The sequence below is a fragment of the Cololabis saira genome, chromosome 2, assembly GCF_033807715.1.
Source record: "Cololabis saira isolate AMF1-May2022 chromosome 2, fColSai1.1, whole genome shotgun sequence".
NCBI classification, from domain to species: Eukaryota; Metazoa; Chordata; class Actinopteri; order Beloniformes; family Belonidae; genus Cololabis; species Cololabis saira.
Genome location: NC_084588.1, coordinates 55,544,852 through 55,570,553, shown reverse-complemented (window position 1 = coordinate 55,570,553; position 25,702 = coordinate 55,544,852). Strand labels below are relative to the sequence as shown.

The 25,702-nt window shown below is 41.9% G+C and overlaps 1 protein-coding gene across 4 annotated transcripts; it reads right to left on the bottom strand.

The window, feature by feature from the left end:
• Positions 1 to 234: 234 nt before the first annotated feature.
• LOC133421948 (lactase-like protein) lies at positions 235 to 25,702 on the bottom strand. Of its 4 annotated transcripts, XM_061711787.1 has the most exons (15): positions 25,552 to 25,701; positions 23,367 to 23,529; positions 20,275 to 20,435; positions 20,096 to 20,183; positions 18,175 to 18,284; positions 17,337 to 17,465; positions 13,748 to 13,843; positions 9,353 to 9,407; positions 9,102 to 9,263; positions 6,765 to 7,039; positions 6,335 to 6,461; positions 6,058 to 6,257; positions 3,152 to 3,215; positions 2,957 to 3,030; positions 260 to 396 (listed from the first exon to the last, which is right to left on the bottom strand). In XM_061711787.1, exons 2-14 carry the CDS (start codon positions 23,485 to 23,487, stop codon positions 2,957 to 2,959), a joined length of 1,662 nt encoding a protein of 553 aa, XP_061567771.1. In that variant the 5' UTR covers positions 23,488 to 23,529; positions 25,552 to 25,701; the 3' UTR covers positions 260 to 396. The 4 variants fall into 4 exon arrangements, with proteins under 4 accessions (XP_061567747.1, XP_061567755.1, XP_061567764.1 ...); XM_061711763.1 differs by lacking the exon at positions 2,957 to 3,030 and having other exon boundaries at positions 235 to 396; positions 25,552 to 25,702; XM_061711771.1 differs by lacking the exons at positions 2,957 to 3,030; positions 25,552 to 25,701 and adding an exon at positions 25,259 to 25,541 and having other exon boundaries at positions 235 to 396.

Genomic DNA, 25,702 nt, shown 5'->3' with positions numbered 1-25,702 from the left:
GGGGGGGGGGGGTCTCCTCCAGCGGGGGTTCCAGGGGGGTGGAGGACCTACAGAGGTCTGGGGGAGGTCCAGGGGGGTCATGGGGGGTCCAGGGTCCTCAGAGGCGTCTCCTCAGCAGGAACATGAAGAACACGGCGCTCAGCAGGATGCAGGGGGGGGTGGAGGTTCAGGGGGGTGGAGGACCTACAGCGGTCCGGGGGCGGTCCAGGGGGGTGCAGGGTGGGGGGGGTCTGGAGGTGGTCCAGGGGGGACATGGGGGGGTTGTGGGGGTCCAGGGTCCTCAGAGGCGTCTCCGCAGCAGGAACATGAAGAACACGGCGCTCAGCAGGATGCAGAGAGTGCAGACGGTTGGAACCACGATCTCCGTCACCATCTCCATGTGACCGATGAGGGGGTCTGGAACAATTAACCAGAATAAACTTTAACTTTAACTATTAAACTAGAATCAGGGTCTGGAACAATTAACCAGAATAAAATATTAAACTAGAATCAGGGTCTGGAACATTTAACCAGAATTAACTTTAACTTTAACTATTAAACTAGAATCATGGTCTGGAACATTTAACCAGAATAAAATATTAAACAGAATCAGGGTCTGGAACATTTAACCAGAATTAACTTTAACTTTAACTATTAAACTAGAATCATGGTCTGGAACATTTAACCAGAATAAACTTTAACTTTAACTATTAAACTAGAATCAGGGTCTGGAACATTTAACCAGAATAAAATATAAAACTAGAATCAGGGTGTAAACACAGCAGGAACAGATCATAGAGCAGGAAAACACTGGAATAAACTTCTGCTAATTAATGAATTGAAGACAAAGCCGTTCCGAGCTCAGAGAGGAGAGAGATTCAGGAGATGGATGGATGATGGATAGAATAATTTGGAGAGGGATTTGAAATCATGTAGAACCTTAACCTTATTTAGAAAAACCTTGAAAAGAAGGATGATTCTCTCTATCAGAGTAACGAGGTGATGCTTCATGTTGATTTGTTATTCATTTATTTGGTGATTTGATTATTCAGGGATGAAGGAAACAAGTAACTGCAACTTTTTCTTTCTTATTTCTCGAGGTTCCAGGAATCTTTATTATCTCCACGGAGGTCATTTGTTTTACTCGCAGTCACTTATCTCTGACTTCTTGCTTTTATTTCATTACTTTAAATAATCTTTTTGAGGGTAATGAATAAGCTTTGATCAGCTAAACCTCTTTAGATCTGGATGTTATTTGTATATTGGAATATATTTTTGTTTTGTAATGTTTTCTTTGAACAGTGTATTTGTTTCCTTGTTGTAAGTTTTATTTTTATTTTATTTTTAATTTTGTAAAAGCTATTTTGATGTTTGTCTTATTTTTATTATTTTTTTTGTGATGTCTGAAAATAAACTGAAACTGAAAGTGAAAACTGAAACTGAAGTTAGATTCAAAAACAAATGAAGAAAAGCAGAACTTTATTCTGAAACTCTTGGTTTATTCTGAAACTGAGTGTAAAATTGAATATTTGTTGTTGTTTGGTTCTGACTGGTTTCAACAGTTTAAGGGCTGAATTCCATCACGTCTCAGATGATTTTAGTTTAGATTTAGTTCTGTTTTAATTGTAAGGATTGTATTTTATTGTTTTATGTGTAAATGTTGGACCAGGAAGAATCGTCTTCACTGCAGTGACGACTGATGGGGATCCATAGTAAATAAATAAATAAAAAAGCAGCAGCGTGATCAGAGCCGGATTAACACAAAGGCAAACTAGGCATGTGCCTAGGGCCCGATTGACGGGGGGGGCCCAGACAGAGGGACAAAAAAAAAAAAAGAAATATATATATATATATATTTTTTTTGTCTGCACACATATTAGTGGTTGATACCATGCCGGTAAAAACCTAAGGCATATATATATGTGCATTATTACTATATTTAGTATGCATACATATATATAGGCATACATACGCACAGGGCCGCCGCAAGGGGTGTGCGAACCTCGCGCTATGGGCCTTTTTTTTTTTTTTTTTTCAATTTTTTTTTTTTTTTTCAAATTTTTTTCCTTTTTTCCCTCATAAATATCAACAGTCACGTTCCATTACAGACCTAAATGTGTACTAGTCTGTGCATATCAATAAATATATGTGCAATGATGCGCGTGTCTGTTGTTCAATACAACTGATCAGACCAAGCGCAGACACAAGCTGCTCTGATCCAGACGGTGGAGTTGGAACAAACTGTCACACAATGTCGAGAGAACGAGACAGATTCAGGAAATTTCCATCAGGGAATGAAAATGACAATGATACTCGCAATTGATAAGATAAGGATAATTTAATAGCATTTAATAGAGCGGTGTAATAACGTATAAATAATAAAAATCAAAAAATAGTCTGATAGACTGTTTAATATACAACACATGACTTATTTTGGAATACAAAGAACCAACTTGACTATGACTATGCTATGTAAAATGTGAATTAACTTTTATTAGTAACTTTGGTAAGTTTAAGATTTCAATTCATAAATAACATCGATGGAGGGGGAACAAAAATCACAGTCTGCCTAGTGTAGTCCATTTATTTAATCCGGCTCTGAGCGTGAAACAACCAACAACTCACTAAGACGTCCTAGCGTCTGTAAATACAAACATAAGGATAGTATATTCAGACATTAAGACCAGAAAAACATCAAAACTAAGCACATTTATAATACTCTTATCTATGAAGGTGCTAGAAAACATGTTTGCATGTTTCTGCAGGAGGACGAGGAACTGCATAGGGTGTCTTTAAGTCCTTTAAGTCCTCGTTCAGACTGTCATTAACCCCCCAGGACTGAGGTCGGAGAACATCCTGTCTTTATCGGGGTTGGAGCAGGTTAGAGGAACCACGTTACTCAATCCCTCCAGGGATCAACGAAGCATTTTAAACTGAATTAAATGTTATTTTCACAGCATCACGTCAGCGTTTGTACCTAAACTTCATCATGCACTGGCCAAGCGTTTCTCATCCCTGCATGTTCCTGATCTCCCTGGGACTTTCTTCTAGCTGGAGGGGCAAAACAAAGAAAAACCCTGTTAGTGAAGGAATCAAAGCTTGGGAATTTTCCTTGGTTTGCCCCCCCAGGCGTCTGGAGCCGGCGCTAACGCCGTATTAACGCCGTACTGACCTGCCGCCAGGAGCTGGTTGCTGGACGAGCAGGTTTCCACGGCCTTCCTCTTCCAGCTCTCCACCTGCAGAGACAAAACATTAAACATCAGATACTTTAGAACGGAAGGTCAACAGCTGTGTAAATGCAGATACCAACTAAAGTCCAGCTTAATCCCCGTTTCCACGTATCAGAAACGCTGGTGTTTTCATGTGTTTTGTCCGTTCCTTTACACGAAAACGAAGCTCAAAGTCTCCAAAAACCATCATTTCTGAAAACTCCGGCCAAAGTGTAGATTTTTAAAACCTCCGTCTTCACGTTTGCTTGTAAACGGAGAGAAACGGACATTTATTCTTCAGAACGTCACATTATGAGACAGAAACGTCACCAGCGTCATGAGTGACACCTGTGGTTACAATTAGTTTGTAACCGTCAATATTTTCTTGTATTTTACCTGTTTTATATTCTAAAGTCACACTTAAAAGTAACTCCACTTCTCTGTCACTCCAAACCAAAGACTCTGGTTCATCTTGGAAGTAACTGGAAGTTACTCGTGTCATTTGTTGATGTTTTTTTCCAGGATTCTGATTGGCTAGCATGACTTTATGTTCTCGTTACACTGCCCCCTGTAGGTTTGGCTGCTCATAGCACCTTAACAGATATTTATGCAGGTTCCTGGAAATGATGGCATTTTTATAAACGTAGAGGGGGAAATATCCGTTTTTGAGAAATTTTGAGAAAAAAGACGAAATGTCGAGAAAAGAGTCAAAATTTTGAGAAAAAAGTCGAGAAAAAGTCAAAATTTTGAGAGAAAAAAGTCGAAATTCTGAGAAATAATTTGAAATGTCGAGAAAAAAGTCAAACCATGGGTGCAGGGGACCCAGTGTCCCAATGACCTGTCAGGTTTCCTGTTTGTTCCACTAGATTCCAATGACCAGTCAGGTCCGACCCGTTACTATAACAGAAGTCTAACGGCATGTTTCCTCAGACTGGACCGTCCAGCGGCTGCAGTCGACTCTCCTGATCATCATGAAGAACACGGCGCTGAGAGAATCAGGGCCGGGCAGGAGGAAAATACAAATAATATTTTAGAGGAGGAAGATTCTTTTTTTCATTATGCACTTGAAAAAAATGAAAAAGGTCGAAATGTCGAGATTAATATTGAAGCACAATTTCGAGAAAAAAGTCAAAATGTTGAGAAAAAAGTCTCAATTTTGACTTTATTCATGAAATTTCGACTTTTTTCTAGACATTTCCACCTTTTTCCCAAAGACCATAATAACGTTTTTTTTTTTTCATTATGCACTTCGAGAAAAAAGTCAAAATGTCCAGATTAATGTTGAAATACAATTTTGAGAAAAAAGTCTAAATTTGTTGAATAAAGTTGAAATGTTGAGGAAATAAGGCGAAATTTTGACTTTATTGATGAAATTTCGACTTTTTTCTCAACATTTCAACTTTTTTCTCAAAGTGCTTAATAAAAAAAATCTTCCCCTCTCAAATATTTCTCAAATAATAAATGTTGGTATCTGGAGCTCACCGGTGTCGTAGTTAGTTAAGGATCCGTACTTTACTTTGTGCAGTTTATAAAATTCACCGGTTAGCCCTGGGAGCCGCTACCGATGCGGTTCTGGTGTCAGGGCCGTCCCTGACTGAATTGGGCCCCCCCCCCTCAAACCTCTCCCCATCCCAGATGTATCGTTGGTACAAAATGACCGTATAACAACATGCCATTTAACTTGACAACCTTTATCAATAATAACAAATGTACGGTATGTATACAGTAGATCAAGTAGTTTGACTGTACAATTTAAAGCAGCACAATATAACTTTCAGCTTTCTGAGTTTGGCGGCATCTTTTGGACAAAAGCGGTAGTGCTTTACCAGAAAGAACACTATGTTTCCCATGAGCACCAGCGGTACTGCCGGAAAACTCCTGTCCCGTCGCTGCATTTGTTTTGAGAGAAGATAGGACGCTTTTCTGTTTCACCAAGTGAACAGACGGAACGCAAAAAAAAGATGTTAAACTGCTGGAAAGGAACTGGAATTTACCGGGAACCTTAAACAAGGAAGCCAGGGAGCGGTATATGGAGAAAATATTGATTATTAACGGTCTGGATCCATATGAAATCCCTACTAAAGAATGGAACTCCTCGTCGGAGCTGCACTCTTAAGAAGGATTTACTGCCGCAGTTCTGCAGAACCCACGTCTCCGGCTACCTTGTTTAGGAGTGTTTGGCAGCTGCTTTGGTAAATGTTTGACTCGCCATGTGTTTCAATACATTTATATAATAGTACAACATACAGTACATGTTTTGTATCACTCTTACTTCTCTTTTCTTTTTTGACTGCTATATTATGCTGAAGAGGCTCCGAGGCGTGAGCAATATTCTTGTTTTCCTCGTGAGATAATGTTTTTCCTCTGCAGCTACAAATAGTTAATATTTTTTCCTCAAAAAACTAGTTTTATCTGCAGATTGGGGTTAATTGCAGCGCAGAGAGCTGGCCAGCAACTGCATTTGGCTGGAGAAGTGGGGAATAAAACCTGTGTTTTGATCCGACCCCGGTCTGTGAATGTTTGTAGTGTGGCAGGGTTCCATGACGGCGTCGCGGCAACGGCGTCGCGGCAACGGCGTCGCGGCAACGGCGTCACGGCAACGGCGTCGCGGCAACGGCGTCGCGGCAACGGCGTCGCGGCAACGGCGTCGCGGCAACGGCGTCGCGGCAAAGGCATTGCGGCAACGGCCTCATGGCAACGGCGTCACGGCGTCATGGCAACGGCGCCGCGGCAACGGCGTCACGGCAACGGCGTCACGGCAACGGCATCGCGGCAACGGCGTCGCGGCAAAGGCGTCGCGGCAAAGGCGTCGCGGCAACGGCATGTTCTGGGCGTGTTGGTGGCGTGTTCAGGGCGTGTCCTCGCTCACCTCTCTCTGGTTGGGGAAGCCGTTGGAGCTGATGATGCGTTTGAAGTACTGCACCGAGGCCTTGGGGTAGCGCGGCTTGTTCTTGTTCCTGAAGTCCACGTAGTAGAGGCCGAACCGCTCCGTGTAGCCCTCGTCCCACTCGAAGCTGTCCAGCAGAGACCAGGCCGTGTAGCCCTTCACGTTCACGCCGTCCTTCACCGCTGGGGGGGAGACAGAGGGTTTATTACCCCGAGGTGTTGCCATGACGACCAGCCTCACCAACCAGCAGGACCGGCACCTTTCAGCATCTCGTTGATGTATTCCTTGAAGTACGTCATCCTCCAGTCGTCACACAGGTCCGTGCACAGCATCTTCTCCGACACGCCGTTCTCCGTCACGTAGATCATGGGGTTCCCGTACTGGCTCTGGGGGGGCAAGGTCAGAGGTCACAGGTCAAGGTCACAGGTCACAAGTCAGAGGTCAAAGTCACAGGTCAAGGTCACAGGTCAAGGTCACAGGTCAAGGTCACAGGTCAAGGTCATGGTTCCTCTGCTCTACTTTCGTTTATTTGTATTACTTTTATTTATTTTTATTATTTTTATTTTTATTACTTATATTTATTTTTATTATTTTTATTTTTATTACTTATATTTATTTTTATTATTTTTGTTTTTATTACTTTTATTCATTTTTATTATTTGGAGGGGAATAGCTGCAGAGATTCGTACCTTCACGAAGTTGAGGAAGCGGCGGAACCCCCAGGGGACGGAGTAGAGCCACTCGGACCCGGGGTCGGGCCACTTGGGGTCCACCAGCTCGGCCAGGTCCCGGTCGGTGAAGTAGTTGTCCCCGAGGCCGGACGGGTAGTTCCTCTGGGTCACGTAGCGGGTGGTGAAGTGGCCCAGGCCCAGGAAGTCGCAGGTTCCCTTCACGTAGCTCTTCTCCTCGGGCAGGAACACGGGCAGCCGGGAGGCCCCGAGGCCCTGCTGGCCGCTCTTCCTGCCTGGGGGTTAGCATCGGTTAGCATTGGTTAGCAGGCCCTGCTGGCCGCTCTTCCTGCCTGGGGGTTAGCATCGGTTAGCATCGGTTAGCAGGCCCTGCTGGCCGCTCTTCCTGCCTGGGGGTTAGCATCGGTTAGCATCGGTTAGCAGGCCCTGCTGGCCGCTCTTCCTGCCTGGGGGTTAGCATCGGTTAGCATCGGTTAGCAGGCCCTGCTGGCCGCTCTTCCTGCCTGGGGGGTTAACATCGGAGGCGTAACTGCTAAAAAATTGTCCTAACAACGTCATCAACTTGTTTGTCAAATTTAAAAAAACTATCAAAAATCAGACCCAGATTTCTGACGTAAGGACTGAAAGACGAGGACGATGCGCTAAAGCTAAAGCTAGTCGTCACAGTTTCCCCAAACACAACGCTCTCTGTCTTATCCTGGTTTAAACAGGAAGTTCTGGTCCGACCGCTGCTGGATGTTAGCAACATGCTAGCAGGAAGTTCTGGTCCGACCGCTGCTGGATGTTAGCAACATGCTAGCAGGAAGTCCTGGTCCGACCGCTGCTGGATGTTAGCAACATGCTAGCAGGAAGTTCTGGTCCGACCGCTGCTGGATGTTAGCAACATGCTAGCAGGAAGTTCTGGTCCGACCGCTGCTGGATGTTAGCAACATGCAGGAAAACTCTGTGCATCAGTATCTCTGGGCTTCAATGGCAGATAGATCTGCAGATCATATGCATAGCGGTGAAATGATAGGTTGTGCCTGGCTATAATAGACCCAAGTGGTAACATGTATAAAGAGAAAAGAATTGGACCAAGAATAGAACCTTGAGGGACGCCGCAAAAGAGAGAGAGAGAGAGAGAGAGAGAGAGAGAGAGAGAGAGAGAGAGAGAGAGAGAGAGAGAGAGAGAGAGAGAGAGAGAGAGAGAGAGAGAGAGACCAGTCATCACAGAAAAAGTTCTATCAGACAAATACGAAGTAAACCACTCGAGTGCAGAGCTGTGGAGATCAACATGATTGTTCAGGCGTGACGGGAGGACTGTGTGGTCCACTGTATCAAAGGCTGCTGTGAGATCTAGTAGTACTAGTAGTAGTAGATCTAGTAGTAGTAGTATATCTAGTAATACTAGTAGTAGTAGATCTAGTAGTACTAGTAGTAGTGGATCTAGTAGTACTAGTAGTAGTAGATCTAGTAGTACCGTATTTTCGCGACCATAAGGGGCACATAAAATTATTTTTTCTTTTTAAAAATGTGCTGCGCGCCCAATGAAACGGTGCGCCGTATCTATTACCTGTATTACGGTAATGTAAGGTGGACGGCCACCATGAGAACGGTAAAGGGAAAACTGAAAGCAGTAGCGCTGGCGGAAGAAATTAAAATTGAACGGGAGACGGGATCTGCGCCGGGGAAAGACAGGATCTGCGCCGGGGAGAGACGGGATCTGCGCCGGGGAGAGATGGGGTCTGCGCGGTGGGGGATCCACACACCAGGGTATGAAAAGTTTATTTACTGTTGTGCAGAAAGTGACTGACACCGAGGAAATTCGGACTGGCGCAGCTGAATTAGCGGAGCTCTTTAATGCAGAAACAGGATGAGGACTTTGAAGGGTTTGATTAATGTACAAAATAAAATACAATCAAACTAAGTTTTGCTCCCGCTCTATTTATAAATAAGCACACTTGTGTGCTTGTGTGTGTGTTCTGCAGCGTGTGTGTGTGTGTTTTGCGGCGCGTGTTTGCAGCTCCGTGTCTGTAGACTGCGCCTTTTGGGTCGGTGCGCCGTATGTGTGTTTTAAATCTAAAAATGACACACAAAAATGAGGGTGCGCCTTTTCACACGGTGCGCCGAATGGTCGTGAAAATACGGTACTAAAACAACTGGGCACTTGGCATCAAGAGATAGTGCAATATCATTGTGCACCCTTAATATTGCACCCTTATTTGAATGATGCAACTCTTTAGTCTAATAATCTTCATAATAGCAGAAACCTCCAGCTATTCTGTCCTTAAAGGCGTTCAGGTTGTTGTGTGGATTAGTGTGATGTTAGCTCAGGTGTGCAGCGTCTCCCGGACCTACCGATGTAATCCTTCATGACCTGAGGATAGTCTCCGTGGAACAGCGGCCCGGCGAACCAGCCCATGTAGAACTGGATGTATCTCTGCGCCGCCTCGATGTCTCTCTGGTTGGACACGTCCACCGGTTCTCCCCAGTCGGCCGTCAGAGAGATCCCAACCAGACCTGGACAACGACACGGGCGCTGGAAACATCTTCATTTACAACAAACAGACACAAACATGAAAACGGATCTGAGCAGGCGGTTCTCCCACCTTTTTGTTTGCTTCTCCACTTCATGTCGTACGTGTGCCAGACTTTAGCGTGAGCCTGCCGACGAGACACAAACCATGTTCACAATGTTCAGTCTTAGTTTCTTTGGTTTTTAAGTTGCACACAATAATATCACGTAAAAACTGTGGTCTTTGGTGCAAATCCAGGGGACGTCCATGTCCAGTGATTCGCTAGTCCATGAGGAGGCGCTAGATGGTTCCAAATCTCGGGTGTGAATGTAATGTGAATGGTAAATTAATGGATTCATTTTGTTAGCTGTACATGTTGTTGCCCATCAGAAACTGGAATCTAGCATATTTCTTTATTTTTATTTTTTTTATTTTGTATGGAAAAGGCAGTCAACACATACAGAAAAGACATTATGTAGAAAAGAAAAATGACATCTTCATACATGGAGTCCTTTTCCTTTTTTTGTGGGAAAGAAAGCAATTGGTCCGAGGTCCAAGGGTAAATTGGAGGTGTGTAAAAGACCAAACTTGTGTGTGACATATATCAGTCCGGTAGGAGCTTGGTCCTCTGTAAACATTTCCCTGAGAGTAAGTATCCTCCTCTGAATCTCCAGGTTTCTCCCCGTCACAGTTATGACCCCTCTCCTGCCCTCATGCATGCGGTTTTCTTATTCATTCATGACCTACTTGTGAGCTTGTCGAAAAACGTGGGTGTTATTTTAGATGCTGATTTCAACTTCCAGAAACACATAGCTAATGTCTCCAGGAACGGCCTTCTATCATCTCAGAAATATATCTAAAGTATATATTAATCTACCAAAAGCAAGTGCTCAAGATCGACTCCTTTTGAATTCCCCATTTACAGAAATAGAAATTCTGGATACAATCAATTCAATGCCTATAAATAAAAGTCCAGGACCGGACGGTTTCTCAGTTGAATTTTATAAGGAATTCTGGTCAAAGATTAAACCTATTTTTTTGACAATGTTGAACAATTTCTGTTATAAAAAATTACTTCCTCAATCAATGAATTTAGCACATATTAGTGTTTTATATAAAAGTGGTAAAGATCCTCTACAGTGCTCGTCATATAGACCTATAAGTCTCTTGGATCATGATTATAAGATCATCACTAAGCTATTAGCAAGAAGACTGGACTCTGTTTTGCCTAAGTTGGTCAATCCAGACCAGTCAGGCTTTATAAAGGGGAGATATGCTTCTGACAATATAAGGAGAGTTTTGAATATAATTAATTCTCTCAACAACCGCCAGGAGCCTTCTCTTCTTCTTTCTTTAGATGCAGAGAAGGCTTTTGACAGAGTTGAGTGGATATTTCTTTTTTCTGTTTTATATAAATTTGATTTGGGTGTTAATTTCATTGAATGGATTAAAATGATTTATAATTGTCCAAAAGCTGCAGTAATAACCAATGGCAGGTGCTCTGACTTTTTTTCTTTATCTAGAGGGACAAGGCAGGGCTGTCCTTTGTCACCTTTGCTTTTTGCAATGGTGATCGAACCTTTGGCGGCAAGAGTAAGAGACAACATAAGTATTCAAGGTTTAAAGGTCGATAATAACGAACATAAAATTTCCTTATATGCAGATGATATTCTTTTATACATCACGGACCCAGGGAAATCAATATCACACTTGCAAAACACAATTAAACAGTTTGGAAGTTACTCAGGTTATAAGATCAATTTCAGTAAATCTAATGCTGCTCTCTTACACATGACACCAACAGAAGAAATGCTTACATCTTGTCCTTTTCATTGGACACCAGGGGGCTTTAAATATTTGGGTATACATATTACTCCCAATTTAGATAATCTGTTTGAAGAAAATTACACTCCAATTGTACACAAGATAAAATCAGAGCTGTTAACCTGGTCTTCTCTTCCACTGTCACTATTAGGGCGCATAAACACTATTAAAATGAATGTTCTACCAAGATTTATTTTTCTTTTCCAGATGTTACCATGCTTTTTACCTGTGGAGTTCTTTAAACCATTAAATAGCGGCATCTCAAAATTCATTTGGGGCAATAAAAAACCTTGGATCAGTCTAATGACCCTAATGAAACCAGAATCTATGGGAGGTCTTGACCTCCCCAATCTCCAATATTATTTTTGGGCAGCCCAGTTAAGGAATCTGGTATCTTGGGCATTGGGGAGACAAGAGTCTCGGTGGGTCCAAATGGAGGCAAAGTTTTTCGAACCCCTGCCACTGGTCTCTCTTATATTTATGAATAAGTTTGAAAAAATAAAAAACATAGACAAATGTTTCTCTGTTTTTAATACCCTGTTAGCACGGAGAGATTGTAGGAAAAAAACTGTATTACCACCTGTACTTCAATTCATTCCACTATTTATCAAAATCCAGATCTGAATATCAAACATATCAACATAGGTGAATGGGCAAACTCTGGTTTAAAACAGTTTAAGGATTTATTTAATTTGAAAATGCAATTAAAATCATTAATTGACTTAAAATCAGAATACAACATCCCTGACAAAAACTTAAATATTTACAAATACGGAGCATTGTTCAGTCACTTATCAAAGCTAATAAAATTCGACTTGGACTATCTGAAATAGAGGACATATTTATAACTTCAGACACAATTAAAGGAAAGATCAGTGAGTTTTATAATATTTTATCACAAGGAGGTTTGTCATCTTTCCAAACTTTAGTGAAGATATGGGAGAAGGAGTTGGGGATGGTCTTTGAAGAAAATACTTGGTTAAATATATGTGAAAATATACATTTTCCTTTTACTAGTAATAAAATTAAAGAGGCGAATTTTAAATTTATTCGCAACCTTTATTTAACTCCAATTAAAATGCACAAAATGTCAAAGGATATCTCTTCAAAAAGTCCAAGATGTAAAAGAATCGATGGAACATTTGTACATATGTTTTGGGAATGTGTATCTTTTAATAAGTTTCTGGAAATCAATTCATTCCTTCACACAATCAGTATTAGAAATTAATTTTGAGTTAAGCTCCAATTTGTATTTATTAAATGACACACTGGATCTTTATTTAGACCGGAAAAAAAGCAGGATATTAATTATGATCACATACTTCGCTAAGAAATGCATACTTTTACTTTGGAAAGATGATTCCCCTCCAACTTTCAAGTTTTTTTTGATCAAATTTCAGTTTTTTTACCATTGGAAAAATTAACTTTAGAAAAATACAACCGTGCTCATATTTTTCAAGAATTTTGGTTTCCATTACTCTCAAAACTGGATAATTTTTCCAAAGGGGACCAATGAGTATCTTTATTTTTGAACTTGTGCCTTATATGTATGTATGTTTGTATATATATATATATATATATGTATGTATATATATATATATATATATATATATATATATATATATATATATATATATATATATATATATATATATATATATATATATATATATATATACATATATATATATATATATATATATATATATATATATATATATATATATATATAGTTTGATATCGCTGTTGCTGCCATTATATATTGTTTTATTTATTTATCTTTTTTTTTAATATTTATTTAATTTTGTTCTCCCTTAATGTATGTTTTTTTTTTTTTTTTTTTTTTTTCTTTTTTCCCTAGGGTAATTATGGGGAGGGTAGGAATGTGGGTATAATAGAAATCCTGCATGTGAAAATGTGAATTGTGAAAATTATTGTGAAATAAAAAGATATTAAAAAAAAAAGAAATATATCTAAAGTAAGATGCTTTCCGTCAAAGATTTAGATTCAGATTACTTTTATTTGCCATTTGTGTTAAACACATAGGAATTTGTCACAGTGGTAACAGTGTGCACAATCAGAGTCTGAAAAGCTGCTCCATGCCTTTATCTCCAGTAGATTAGATTATTGCACTTTTTGCAGGACTAACAAAGCAAGTGTTACATAAACTCCAGCTTATTCAAAATGCTGCGGCCAGAATTCTGTTTTGTCCTCTCCTCACTGGCTCCCTGTTAACAAAGAGTAGATTTTAAAGTTGTTCTTATATTCTTTAAATCTAGGAATGGCTGAGCTCCCTCCTACATGGTTGACATGCTGAATACATACCGGACAGATCCCTCACTTACCTTTTTGCGCAGCCATTTGACTAAACTCTAAATGATTGGCTGAGCGATAGCATTTTTGTTATAATGGAATTATTGTTGTTTTTCTCTTGACATCCTTTTGTCTGTTTCTGTTATTGTAACCTTGTCATTTTGTTTATTTCTTTGTTTATGTATTTGAGCACATTGAGTCCATGCTCGTCCTGTGAAATGTGCTATATAAATACATTTGCCTTGCCTTGCCTTGCCTTACTTCTGTCTGTCCCACATTGGAATGTAGCATATTTCCTTCGTCCTATAAGCAACACGACCCTGGAAACCGTTGACCAACCGTGAACCTCACCTTGATCATGTGATGGGCCACTTTGTAGGCTCCGGTTCCCTTCAGCTTCAGTCCAGGAGCGTGTTCCCCGGTTTCATATCCCTCCACAGCGATGGACTGGAACACAAGACACCCAAACTCCCCGCGTTAGGAACACAAGACACCCAAACTCCCCGCGTTAGGAACACGGGACACCCAAACTCCCCACGTTAGGAACACAAGACACCCAAACTCCCCACGTTAGGAACACAAGACACCCAAACTCCCCACGTTAGGAACACAAGACACCCAAACTCCCAATGTTAGGAACACAAGACACCCAAACTCCCCACGTTAGGAACACAAGACACCCAAACTCCCCACGTTAGGAACACAAGACACCCAAACTCCCCACGTTAGGAACACAAGACACCCAAACTCCCCACGTTAGGAACACAAGACACCCAAACTCCCCACGTTAGGAACACAAGACACCCAAACTCCCCACGTTAGGAACACAAGACACCCAAACTCCCCACGTTAGGAACACAAGACACCCAAACTCCCCACGTTAGGAACACAAGACACCCAAACTCCCCACGTTAGGAACACAAGACACCCAAACTCCCCACGTTAGGAACACAAGACACCCAAACTCCCCACGTTAGGAACACAAGACACCCAAACTCCCCACGTTAGGGAGACAAGACACCCAAACTCCTCACGTTAGGAACACAAGACACCCAAACTCCCCACGTTAGGAACACAAGACACCCAAACTCCTCACGTTAGGAACACAAGACACCCAAACTCCCCACGTTAGGAACACAAGACACCCAAACTCCTCACGTTAGGAACACAAGACACCCAAACTCCCCACGTTAGGAACACAAGACACCCAAACTCCCCAAGTTAGGAACACAAGACACCCAAACTCCCCACGTTAGGGAGACAAGACACCCAAACTCCCCACGTTAGGGAGACAAGACACCCAAACTCCCCACGTTAGGAACACAAGATACCCAAACTCCTCAAGTTAGGAACACAAGACACCCAAACTCCTCACGTTAGGGAGACAAGACACCCAAACTCCCCACGTTGGGAACACAAGATACCCAAACTCCCCACGTTAGGAACACAAGACACCCAAACTCCCCACGTTAGGAACACAAGACACCCAAACTCCCCACGTTAGGAACACAAGACACCCAAACTCCCCACGTTAGGAACACAAGACACCCAAACTCCCCACGTTAGGGAGACAAGACACCCAAACTCCCCACGTTAGGAACACAAGACACCCAAACTCCCCGCGTTAGGAACACAAGACACCCAAACTCCTCAAGTTAGGAACACAAGACACCCAAACTCCTCACGTTAGGGAGACAAGACACCCAAACTCCCCACGTTAGGGAGACAAGACACCCAAACTCCCCACGTTAGGAACACAAGATACCCAAACTCCCCACGTTAGGAACACAAGACACTCAAACTCCCCATGTTAGGAACACAAGACACCCAAACTCCCCACCTTAGGAACACAAGACACCCAAACTCCCCACGTTAGGGAGACAAGACACCCAAACTCCCCACGTTAGGGAGACAAGACACCCAAACTCCCCACGTTAGGAACACAAGATACCCAAACTCCCCACGTTAGGGAGACAAGACACCCAAACTCCCCACGTTAGGAACACAAGATACCCAAACTCCCCACGTTAAGAACACAAGACACCCAAACTCCCCACGTTAGCAACACAAGACACCCAAACTCCCCACGTTAGGAACACAAGACACCCAGACTCCCCACGTTAGGAACACAAGACACCCAGACTCCCCACCTTAGGAACACAAAACACCCAAAGTCCCCACGTTAGGGAGACAAGACACCCAAACTACCCACGTTAGGAACACAAGATACCCAAACTCCCCACGTTAGGAACACAAGATACCCAAACTCCCCACGTTAGGAACACAAGACACCCAAACTCCCCACGTTAGGAACACAAGACACCCAAACTCCCCACGTTAGGAACACAAGACACCCAAACTCCCCACGTTAGGAACACAAGACACCCAAACTCCCCACGTTAGGAACACAAGACACCCAAACTCCCCACGTTAGGAACACAAGACACCCAAACTCCTCACGTTAGGGAGACAAGACACCCAAACTCCCCACGTTAGGAACACAAGATACCCAAACTCCTCAAGTTAGGAACACAAGACACCCAAACTCCCCACGTTAGGAACACAAGACACCCAAACTCCCCACGTTAGGAACACAAGATACCCAAACTCCTCAAGTTAGGAACACAAGACACCCAAACTCCCCACGTTAGGAACACAAGACACCCAAACTCCTCACGTTAGGGAGACAAGACACCCAAACTCCCCACGTTAGGAACACAAGATACCCAAACTCCTCAAGTTAGGAACACAAGACACCCAAACTCCTCACGTTAGGGAGACAAGACACCCAAACTCCCCACGTTAGGGAGACAAGACACCCAAACTCCCCACGTTAGGAACACAAGATACCCAAACTCCCCACGTTAGGAACACAAGACACCCAAACTCCCCACGTTAGGAACACAAGACACCCAAACTCCCCACGTTAGGAACACAAGACACCCAAACTCCCCACGTTAGGAACACAAGACACCCAAACTCCCCACGTTAGGAACACAAGACACCCAAACTCCCCACGTTAGGAACACAAGACACCCAAACTCCCCACGTTAGGAACACAAGACACCCAAACTCCCCACGTTAGGAACACAAGACACCCAAACTCCCCACGTTAGGAACACAAGACACCCAAACTCCCCACGTTAGGAACACAAGACACCCAAACTCCCCACGTTAGGAACACAAGACACCCAAACTCCTCACGTTAGGAACACAAGACACCCAAACTCCCCACGTTAGGAACACAAGACACTCAAACTCCCCACGTTAGGGAGACAAGACACCCAAACTCCCCACGTTAGGAACACAAGACACCCAAACTCCCCACGTTAGGAACACAAGACACCCAAACTCCCAACGTTAGGAACACAAGACACCCAAACTCCCCACTTTAGGAACACAAGACACCCAAACTCCCCACGTTAGGAACACAAGACACCCAAACTCCCCGCGTTAGGAACACAAGACACCCAAACTCCCCACGTTAGGAACACAAGACACCCAAACTCCCCACGTTAGGAACACAAGACACCCAAAGTCCCCACGTTAGGGAGACAAGACACCCAAACTCCTCAAGTTAGGAACACAAGACACCCAAACTCCCCACGTTAGGAACACAAGACACCCAAACTCCCCACGTTAGGAACACAAGACACCCAAACTCCTCAAGTTAGGAACACAAGACACCCAAACTCCCCACATTAGGAACACAAGACACCCAAACTCCTCACATTAGGAACACAAGACACCCAAACTCCCCACGTTAGGAACACAAGACACCCAAACTCCCCACGTTAGGAACACAAGACACCCAAACTCCTCACGTTAGGAACACAAGACACTCAAACTCCCCACGTTAGCCACCGGTCCAAACTCCCCACGTTAGCCACCGGTCGGCCTCACGGCCAAACGTACCCACGGGTTGCTAACGCTAACGTACCCACGGGTTGTTGAACGTGATCCAATACTTGACTCTGTTTCCAAATCTCTCGAAGCACAAGTTGGCGAAGTCGTTGAAGTGGTTGATCATGCTAGCGTTGAGCCAGCCGCCGTATTTGTCCTGCAGCATCTGTGGAGTCGTGGACAGAAGGGCGATCACAGGTTTATAAAGTACTGGAAAAAAGTAACTAAGTAAAAGTAGAAATAACATAAACTGAAAAAGACTTTGGTAAAAGTTAAAGTCGCCCATAAGAAAATGACTTGAGTATAAGTCTTAAAGTAGCTCACATTAAATGTACTTAAGTATCAAAAGTATCTTGTGAAAAAATATACTCAAGTAAAAAAAGTAAAAGTACAAGTATTTTATAGTACGCATGAAAAAAGCAACACAACCAAAAATTATCCTCCCCTTGTTTTTTTATTTTACTTTCAGGTGAATGAAATCTGGTATAGAATACAACACCAAACATAAACGGTCTTTCTTGCAAAATATAATTCTTTGATTATTTTAATTTGTGGCAAATGTCAAAGTTACAAAGTAAAAATATATATTTTAACTTTTAAATGTAGTGAATTAAAGTAAAAGTCCTGATTGAAAAATGTATTTGTATTCTGTTTTTTCACTTTTTTGTACTCTTTTTTTATCATGCATGTTTGAAATTAAATCTTCAAATCAAATCAAATCAAATCAAATCCTCACCTGAGCTAAATCCTCACGTGAGCTAAATCCAGGTAAACTCACCTGAGGTGAAAGGTAAACTCACCTGAGCTAAATCCAGGTAAACTCACCTGAGCTAAATCCAGGTAAACTCATGTGAGGTAAATCCAGGTAAACTCACCTGAGGAAGATCCCAGTGGTACAGCGTGACGATGGGCGTGATCTTGTTGTCCAACAACAGGCTGATCAGGTCGTTGTAGTATTTGATTCCTTTCTCATTCATGTGTTCACCTGAAACATGTGACATGGAAACATTCATGTGTTCACCTGCAACATGTGACACGGAAACATTCATGTGTTCACCTGCAACATGTCACATGGAAACATTCATGTGTTCACTTGCAACATGTGACATGGAAACATTCATGTGTTCACCTGCAACATGTGACATGGAAACATTCATGTGTTCACCTGCAACATGTCACATGGAAACATTCATGTGTTCACCTGCAACATGTCACATGGAAACATTCATGTGTTCACCTGCAACATGTGACACGGAAACATTCATGTGTTCACCTGCAACATGTGACATGAAAACATTCATGTGTTCACCTGCAACATGTCACATGGAAACATTCATGTGTTCACCTGCAACATGTGACATGAAAACATTCATGTGTTCACCTGCAACATGTGACATGGAAACATTCATGTGTTCACCTGCAACATGTCACATGGAAACATTCATGTGTTCACCTGCAACATGTGACACGGAAACATTCATGTGTTCACCTGCAACATGTGACATGAAAACATTCATGTGTTCACCTGCAACATGTGACATGAAAACATTCATCTGTTCACCTGCAACATGTGACATGGAAACATTCATGTGTTCACCTGCAACATGTGACATGGAAACATTCATGTGTTCACCTGCAACATGTGACATGGAAACATTAATGTGTTCACCTGCAACATGTGACATGGAAACATTCATGTGTTCACCTCCATGTGACATGGAAACATTCATGTGTTCACCTGCAACATGTGACATGGAAACATTCATGTGTTCACCTGCAACATGTGACACGGAAACAGTTGACGTTAGTTTTGGCCGTCGGTATAGAATAGAATAGAGTAGAATAGAATAGAATAGAATAGAACAGAAAAGAACAGAATAGAGTAGAATAGAAAAGAATAGAATAGAATAGAACAGAAAAGAAAAGAAAAGAATAGAATAGAGTAGAATAGAAAATAATAAAATAGAATAGAATAAGCCAGAACAAAATAGAACAGAATAGAATAGTACAAAATAGAATAGAATAGAATAGAATAGACCCGAATAGAATAGAATAGAATAAGCCAGAACAAAATAGAATAGAATAGAATAGAATAGAATAGAATAGAATAGAATAGAATAGAATAGAATAGAACAGCCTTCGTTGGGTTTTTTTAGCTTATTGCTCGGCCGAACTTTATCGTAGTGACATCATTTAAATGTTTCCAGACTCGGTTCACTTCGGACCAAAACATCTTTCAACCTCATTATGCCAATTATTACAGTTCTTGAGATATTTAACTTTGGACTTTGGACGCTTGTTGCTAGGCAACAGGTTATCGTAGGGACATGATTCAAATGTTTCAAAACTCGCCTCGCTGTCGACTACAACATATTCAAATTTCATGAAACTGTGATTTACGTAAATTAACCAAAGCAGCGAGAGGGGACGGATGGGCAGGAGGGCCCAAATCAAAATGTCCTGAATTTTTCTAGTTATTATTCTTATTATTAAGATACAAAAAAGGTTTGTTTCTGGTGTTTCCTAGAAAACTTCAGAAGGTCTATTTTAGAAAGGAAATGATCCTGAAGGAAACAGGAAGTGAGGGCTGGTTTTATATAAATATATAAGTATATATATAATTATCCTGAAGGAAACAGGAAGTGAGGGCTGGTTATATATAAATATATAAGTATATATATAACAGGAAGTGAGGGCTGGTTATATATAAATATATAAGTATATATATAACAGGAAGTGAGGGCTGGTTTTATATAAATATATAAGTATATATATAACAGGAAGTGAGGGCTGTACTTCTCAGTCCGCTCGGTAAGATCCTGGGCCAGGAGATGGAGAAGCGGTAATGGTTCAGCTTCATGTCCTTCATCAGGTTGATGTCGTCCTGAAACACAAACCAGAGAAACGTGTGGATTTAGATTAAAGATTAAGATGTTCTGATTCTGTGGTTGTTGGAGGACCAGACGTTCGTCCACCTTGAACTTGTAGTATCCCTCGCAGGACGAGTCTCCCGTCTCGTTGGACGAGATCTTGCCCTTCTTGTGGGCGAAGGCGTCCCAGATGCTCATGCCCTTCCCGTCCAAGTTCCAGGCGCCTTCGGTCTGGTAGGCCGAGCTGCCGGCGCCCCACGAGAAGCCTGGACAATAATCAGATCATTATACCACAGTTAACAACCAATCAGATCAATATACCACAGTTAACAACCAATCAGATCATTATACCACAGTTAACAACCAATCAGATCATTATACCACAGCTAACAACCAATCAGATCATTATACCACAGTTAACAACCAATCAGATCATTATACCACAGTTAACAACCAACCTGGGGCCTCATCTATAAAGCTTGCTTGCGCAGAAAAAGCGCCTGAAAGTTGCGGAAGCCGACTTCTACGCAAATCCTCGGATCTAAAAAGAAAAAACTAACCGAAAAATCTGCGTATCTTTACGGCAACCAGGACCCTCCCGTAAGAATTTACTTAAGACACGGGGAACTGGCGACGCAGGCTGTGAGGTGGTGAAATGAAGCCAGATTCATGTCATACTCTTAATAATGTCATCACATATCACAACATATATATGACTTATAATGAAATAGTGCTGATAACGGAGCAGGCGGCGGGGGGGGGGCGGGGGGGAATGCCGCTCCGAGCCCACTACTCCACGCCGAAGAGGAAAAAAGAAAGTGTTCTGATTAAAATAAGGAAAGTTGGACTATATAACAATTGCGTTCATAAGGATAAAGTTAAAAAAAAAATAAAAATTAAAGAAATAGTCCCTTCTCCCCGTGTGTGTCTGCCTGTCATGCACGGGTACGTGCGCTCATGTTGTTTACTTTTAAGCCTGAATTATGGTTCTGCGTCACACCAACGCAGAGCCTACGCCGTAGGGTCCGGCGTAGGTGCGCGTCACCGCGTACCCTACGCCGTAAGCTCTGCATTGGTGACGCGGAACCATAAATCAGCCTAGAGCAGCTCTGAGGGGAGACGGGAGGGAGGAGGGGGAGCGGGGGCTGCCGGGCTGCCGTCCCGAGTGTCTTGATGATTTGCTGATCCTACCGTTAGTTTTTAAACTGTAAAAAGTGGGGGGGACAAATACATCATTTTGAAAAGACGGGGGGACATGTCCCCCCTGTTGCGCCGGGGAACTCACGGCGTTTAGCGCAGCAACGGCGTACTGCCACTCACTCGCTTTATTTTATTGTATAGCCTACTATTTATATACTTATTCTAACTTTTACTGTGACCACCAAATAATGTGGTTTTCCTGTCCTCCACATCATCTACAACATCTAGGTCTCCGTGAAAGTCAGTGTCACGGTGGCTGCTACTTCTCATTTATTCTGACGCCAAACCATGGATCTGCGCCAAACAGGCTGCAGGAAGCCACTGCGCATGCTCAGCAGGCTCATCCATATGCATTTCTGGGCGTGTAAAGGGGCGGGATATGAAGCGGATTCAGCTACGCAACCTTCCAGCTGGACTGCGTGGAAGTCTGCGTGCACATGGTTTTATTGATCCGGATTTTTTTTTGCGCACGGCATTTTCGGCTTTTGAGAGTACGTGCACTTTTAGTATGAATTCTACGCACTCCATTTTAAATGAGGCCCCAGATCATTATAGCACAGTTAACAACCAATCAGATCATTATACCACAGTTAACAACCAATCAGATCATTATACCACAGTTAACAACCAATCATATCATTATACCACAGTTAAGTTAACAGTTAGTTCTTTTGTCCAGATGCTCCACAGAGAGATTTAGTCCTTTGTTCCTGCAGACTTTAACTTGGACTGCTGATGTCATGTCTTGCTGCTACACTAATATATACTAATACTAATATATACTAATACTAATATATACTAATACTAATATATACACTAATACTAATATTTACTAATATACACTAATACTAATATATACTAATACTAATATATACACTAATACTAATATATATTAACGCTTGTTCTGCACATTGCACATTAAACTGCAGCCACTCTTTTAGACTCTTTTGCTGACATATTCTCTTGTACAGTGCACTTTTAATTGCATTTATATTCTTAGCTGTTTAATTTGCTGCTACACTTGTCCTGCACATTGCACTTTTAAATTGATTGTATTCTTTATCTCTAGTTTTTTTGGGGGGGTCATTTTCTGGTTATTTTGTTGTATTGATCCACTGCTGTCCCTGGTGGAGATATTGTTAACGTGTATTGATGATTGTTTTATGTTGGATTGTTGTGGCCATGGTGGCAATGAAGTTTCCCCTTTGGGGATTATTAAAATTGAATCCATCCATCCATCCATTAACAACCAATCAGATTGCAGGATTTCACCTTTTCGTTTTCTAATAGTATGTTTATGTTTCAGAGAGAGCAGAGAGTGAGGGATTATGGGTATTTTTATGTCTCAGAGAGAGTGCAGGGAGTGAAGGATCATGGGTAGTGGATGGAGTGAAGGATCATGGGTATTTGATGGAGTGAAGGATCATGGGTAGTGGATGGAGTGAAGGATCATGGGTATTTGATGGAGTGAAGGATCATGGGTAGTGGATGGAGTGAAGGATCATGGGTAGTTGATGGAGTGAAGGATCATGGGTAGTGGATGGAGTGAAGGATCATGGGTAGTGGATGGAGTGAAGGATCATGGGTAGTGGATGGAGTGAAGGATCATGGGTAGTGGATGGAGTGAAGGATCATGGGTAGTGGATGGAGTGAGGGATCATGGGTAGTGGATGTTGCAGTAACAGGAACCAATCGTAGCCTCTGACTGGTTGGACACCGCTGAACTTCAGTGACTTTTGTCACTTTCAGGTTATTCCATTGTGGGTTTTTCTTTCTTTAGTGGAAGAACCAACAAATGTGTCCGTTTGAGTAAGTGATCCTGAGCTTTTAATCTCATTATTACGCTGTTTGTTTCACTATTTGAGAGAGAAGTGGAGGTTTGAACATGTGAAGATGCTGTGAGATGGACGTTAACGTGGCTCCTACTTCCCAAAGTGTCTGCACGCATACTGTACCAACAGTTTGTGGGTTAGTGGTGTGAATAATCAACATCCTACCGGTCGGGAAGGTGCCGTAATGAAAAGATGATTTCTCGTTCTTGGTCCAGTCAAAGTCCTCGGCGGCTGCGACGCAGAAAACCAGAGCGAGAGCGAGGAAGGGGATTCTCCGCTGCAGCATCGTGGTGGTCGTGGTGGTCGTGGTGGTCGTCTCCAGTCACTCCTGCAGGAAGATACAAACTATAGAGTCAAATCCATCATTCCTTCAGTCACTCCTGCAAGAATATACAAACTATACTGTCACCCTTCAAAACTCCTGCAGGACAAGATACAAACTATACTGTCACCCTTCAAATCCATCATTCCTTCAGTCACTCCTGCAGGACAAGATAAAGACTAAACAGTCGTCCTTCACATCCATCATTCCTTCATTTACAACTGTTGAAATGTCTTGAATTAGTGGAATCACAGAATTCTGCTAATTATGTGGAAATTAGCTCATAAGAAAATGTTGCCAATCAATATACAGAAAACATTTGAGAAAAGAGAAAATAAGTATAAGTTAAAAGGAACAGAGATCTTTAAACAAAACAATTCAGGACCAAATTAATGGAACGTTGTGTTTCTGTAAAATGTTCAGTTTATGGAACAATCTGGATCCAGAAGACAAAGAATGAAAATCAAACATTATATTTAAAAGAAAAATAAAAGCCAGTTTGATGTAGAAATATCATGATAATTGTTAAGTTAGGTGGCTTTTCTTTTTTTTTTCTCTCTCTTTTTAGCTCCATTGTCATTTTTCTCTGAATCAAAAAAGAAACGACTATCTGTGTTTGACGACAGATATTTTGTGTTATTTTATAATTTTGTTGTAGTTTTGGTTTTGTTTTCTTTGTTTGTTTGTTTATTTTTTAAATTACATTTATTGGAAAGTGTTTTGTTTTTTAAATTGCGTAATTTGTAATTTTTTTTATTATTACATTAATTGAAATGTGATTTCTTAGGAAAAAGGGACGGATAAAATCAGCTTATTTTTCTTTTTGTTCCCTTTCATTCAAGGATATAGATTTGTTGTAATTATATTCAACTGTTTAGTTTTTCTTTTAATGAATGGAATAAAGGATAAAGAAAGAAAGAAAGAAAGAAAGAAAGAAAGAAAGAAAGAAAGAAAGAAAGAAAGAAAGAAAGAAAGAAAGAAAGAAAGAAAGAAAGAAAGAAAGAAAGAAAGAAAGAAAGAAAGAAAGAAAGAAAGAAAACAAAACACAGGAGTTTTTTTGTGTCAATAGGAAACCACGAGTCTGAGAGAACCCAGATCACATGTGGGGTTCCTCAAGGGTCTATTCTCGGACCACTTCTATTCAACATCTATATGCTACCCTAGCTCAGATTATGGAACATCACAACATTTCCTACCATACTTATGCCGATGACACACAGCTCTATATTTCAGTGTCACCACATGACTACAGGCCCCTGATCTCATTGAGTAACTGTATTCACCAAATCAATGAGTGGATGTGCCAGAATTTTCTCCAGCTAAATGCAGAAAAGACAGAGGTTCATTTTTGGCCTTAAAAATTAAAGGGAAAAGATCAGCGCTCACCTTGGCTCCATGTCATTGACAGCTACAAATCAAGCCAGAAATCTTGGTGTAATTATTGACTCAGACCTGAACTTCAACAGCCATCTAAAGTTTATCACTAAATCTGTCTATTACCACCTAAAAAACATTGCTAGAATTAAGGAGATTCTGTCTAAACAAGACATGGAAAAACTTATTCATGCATTCATTTTCAGTAGGTTGGATTATTTCAACGGCATCTTTAAAGGCCTGAACAATAAATCTACCAGGCAGCTGCAGCTCATCCTCTTTTCTTATCATTTTATTTCATTTTATTTGTTATTTATGTTTTAATTGTGTCTTTTAATGTTGATAAAGCACTTTGAATTACCTCGTGTTGAATTGTGCTGCACAGATAAACTTGCCTTTCCTTGCCTTTCACTTCAGCCAGCTGTGAGACACGCTGACGCAAAACGCTATCAGGGACAGAAAGTAAGACAACTTGTCCAGCACCGTCAGAATCAGAGACATCTCAAGACGTTTTCGGTGGTGGAACAAAAATAGAAGCTAAAAGAAAAATGTGAAGAATCCTGCAAAAGTCCTGGCGCCTGAAACCTGAGCCGATATTCCCCGGGTCCGTCCCCTCGTCGCCCACAACCACATCTACATGTCTGAGTGTCTGACCTGCTGCATTTGTCTGGGCTGGAAGCTGCTCCAAAGTGCAGGAAAGATCGGCGCGTTTCTCCGGCTGGTCCTCGTCCTCCAGGCCGGCCGGCTGGTCCGCTGCCAATGTCAGGAAAACAAAGAGCGTGAAGCGTCCAGGACATTTTCTGCT

Coding starts and splice junctions, on each gene's coding strand:
- LOC133421948 (XM_061711763.1), bottom strand. CDS start 23,487: ATGCTGCAGCGGAGAATCCCCTTCCTCGCTCTCGCTCTGGTTTTCTGC. Junction 18,285..20,095: donor CTTACCGAGCGGACTGAGAA/GTACAGCCCTCA, acceptor CACATGTTTCAG/GTGAACACATGAATGAGAAA. Junction 9,408..13,747: donor TGGCCCATCACATGATCAAG/GTGAGGTTCACG, acceptor TCTCGTCGGCAG/GCTCACGCTAAAGTCTGGCA.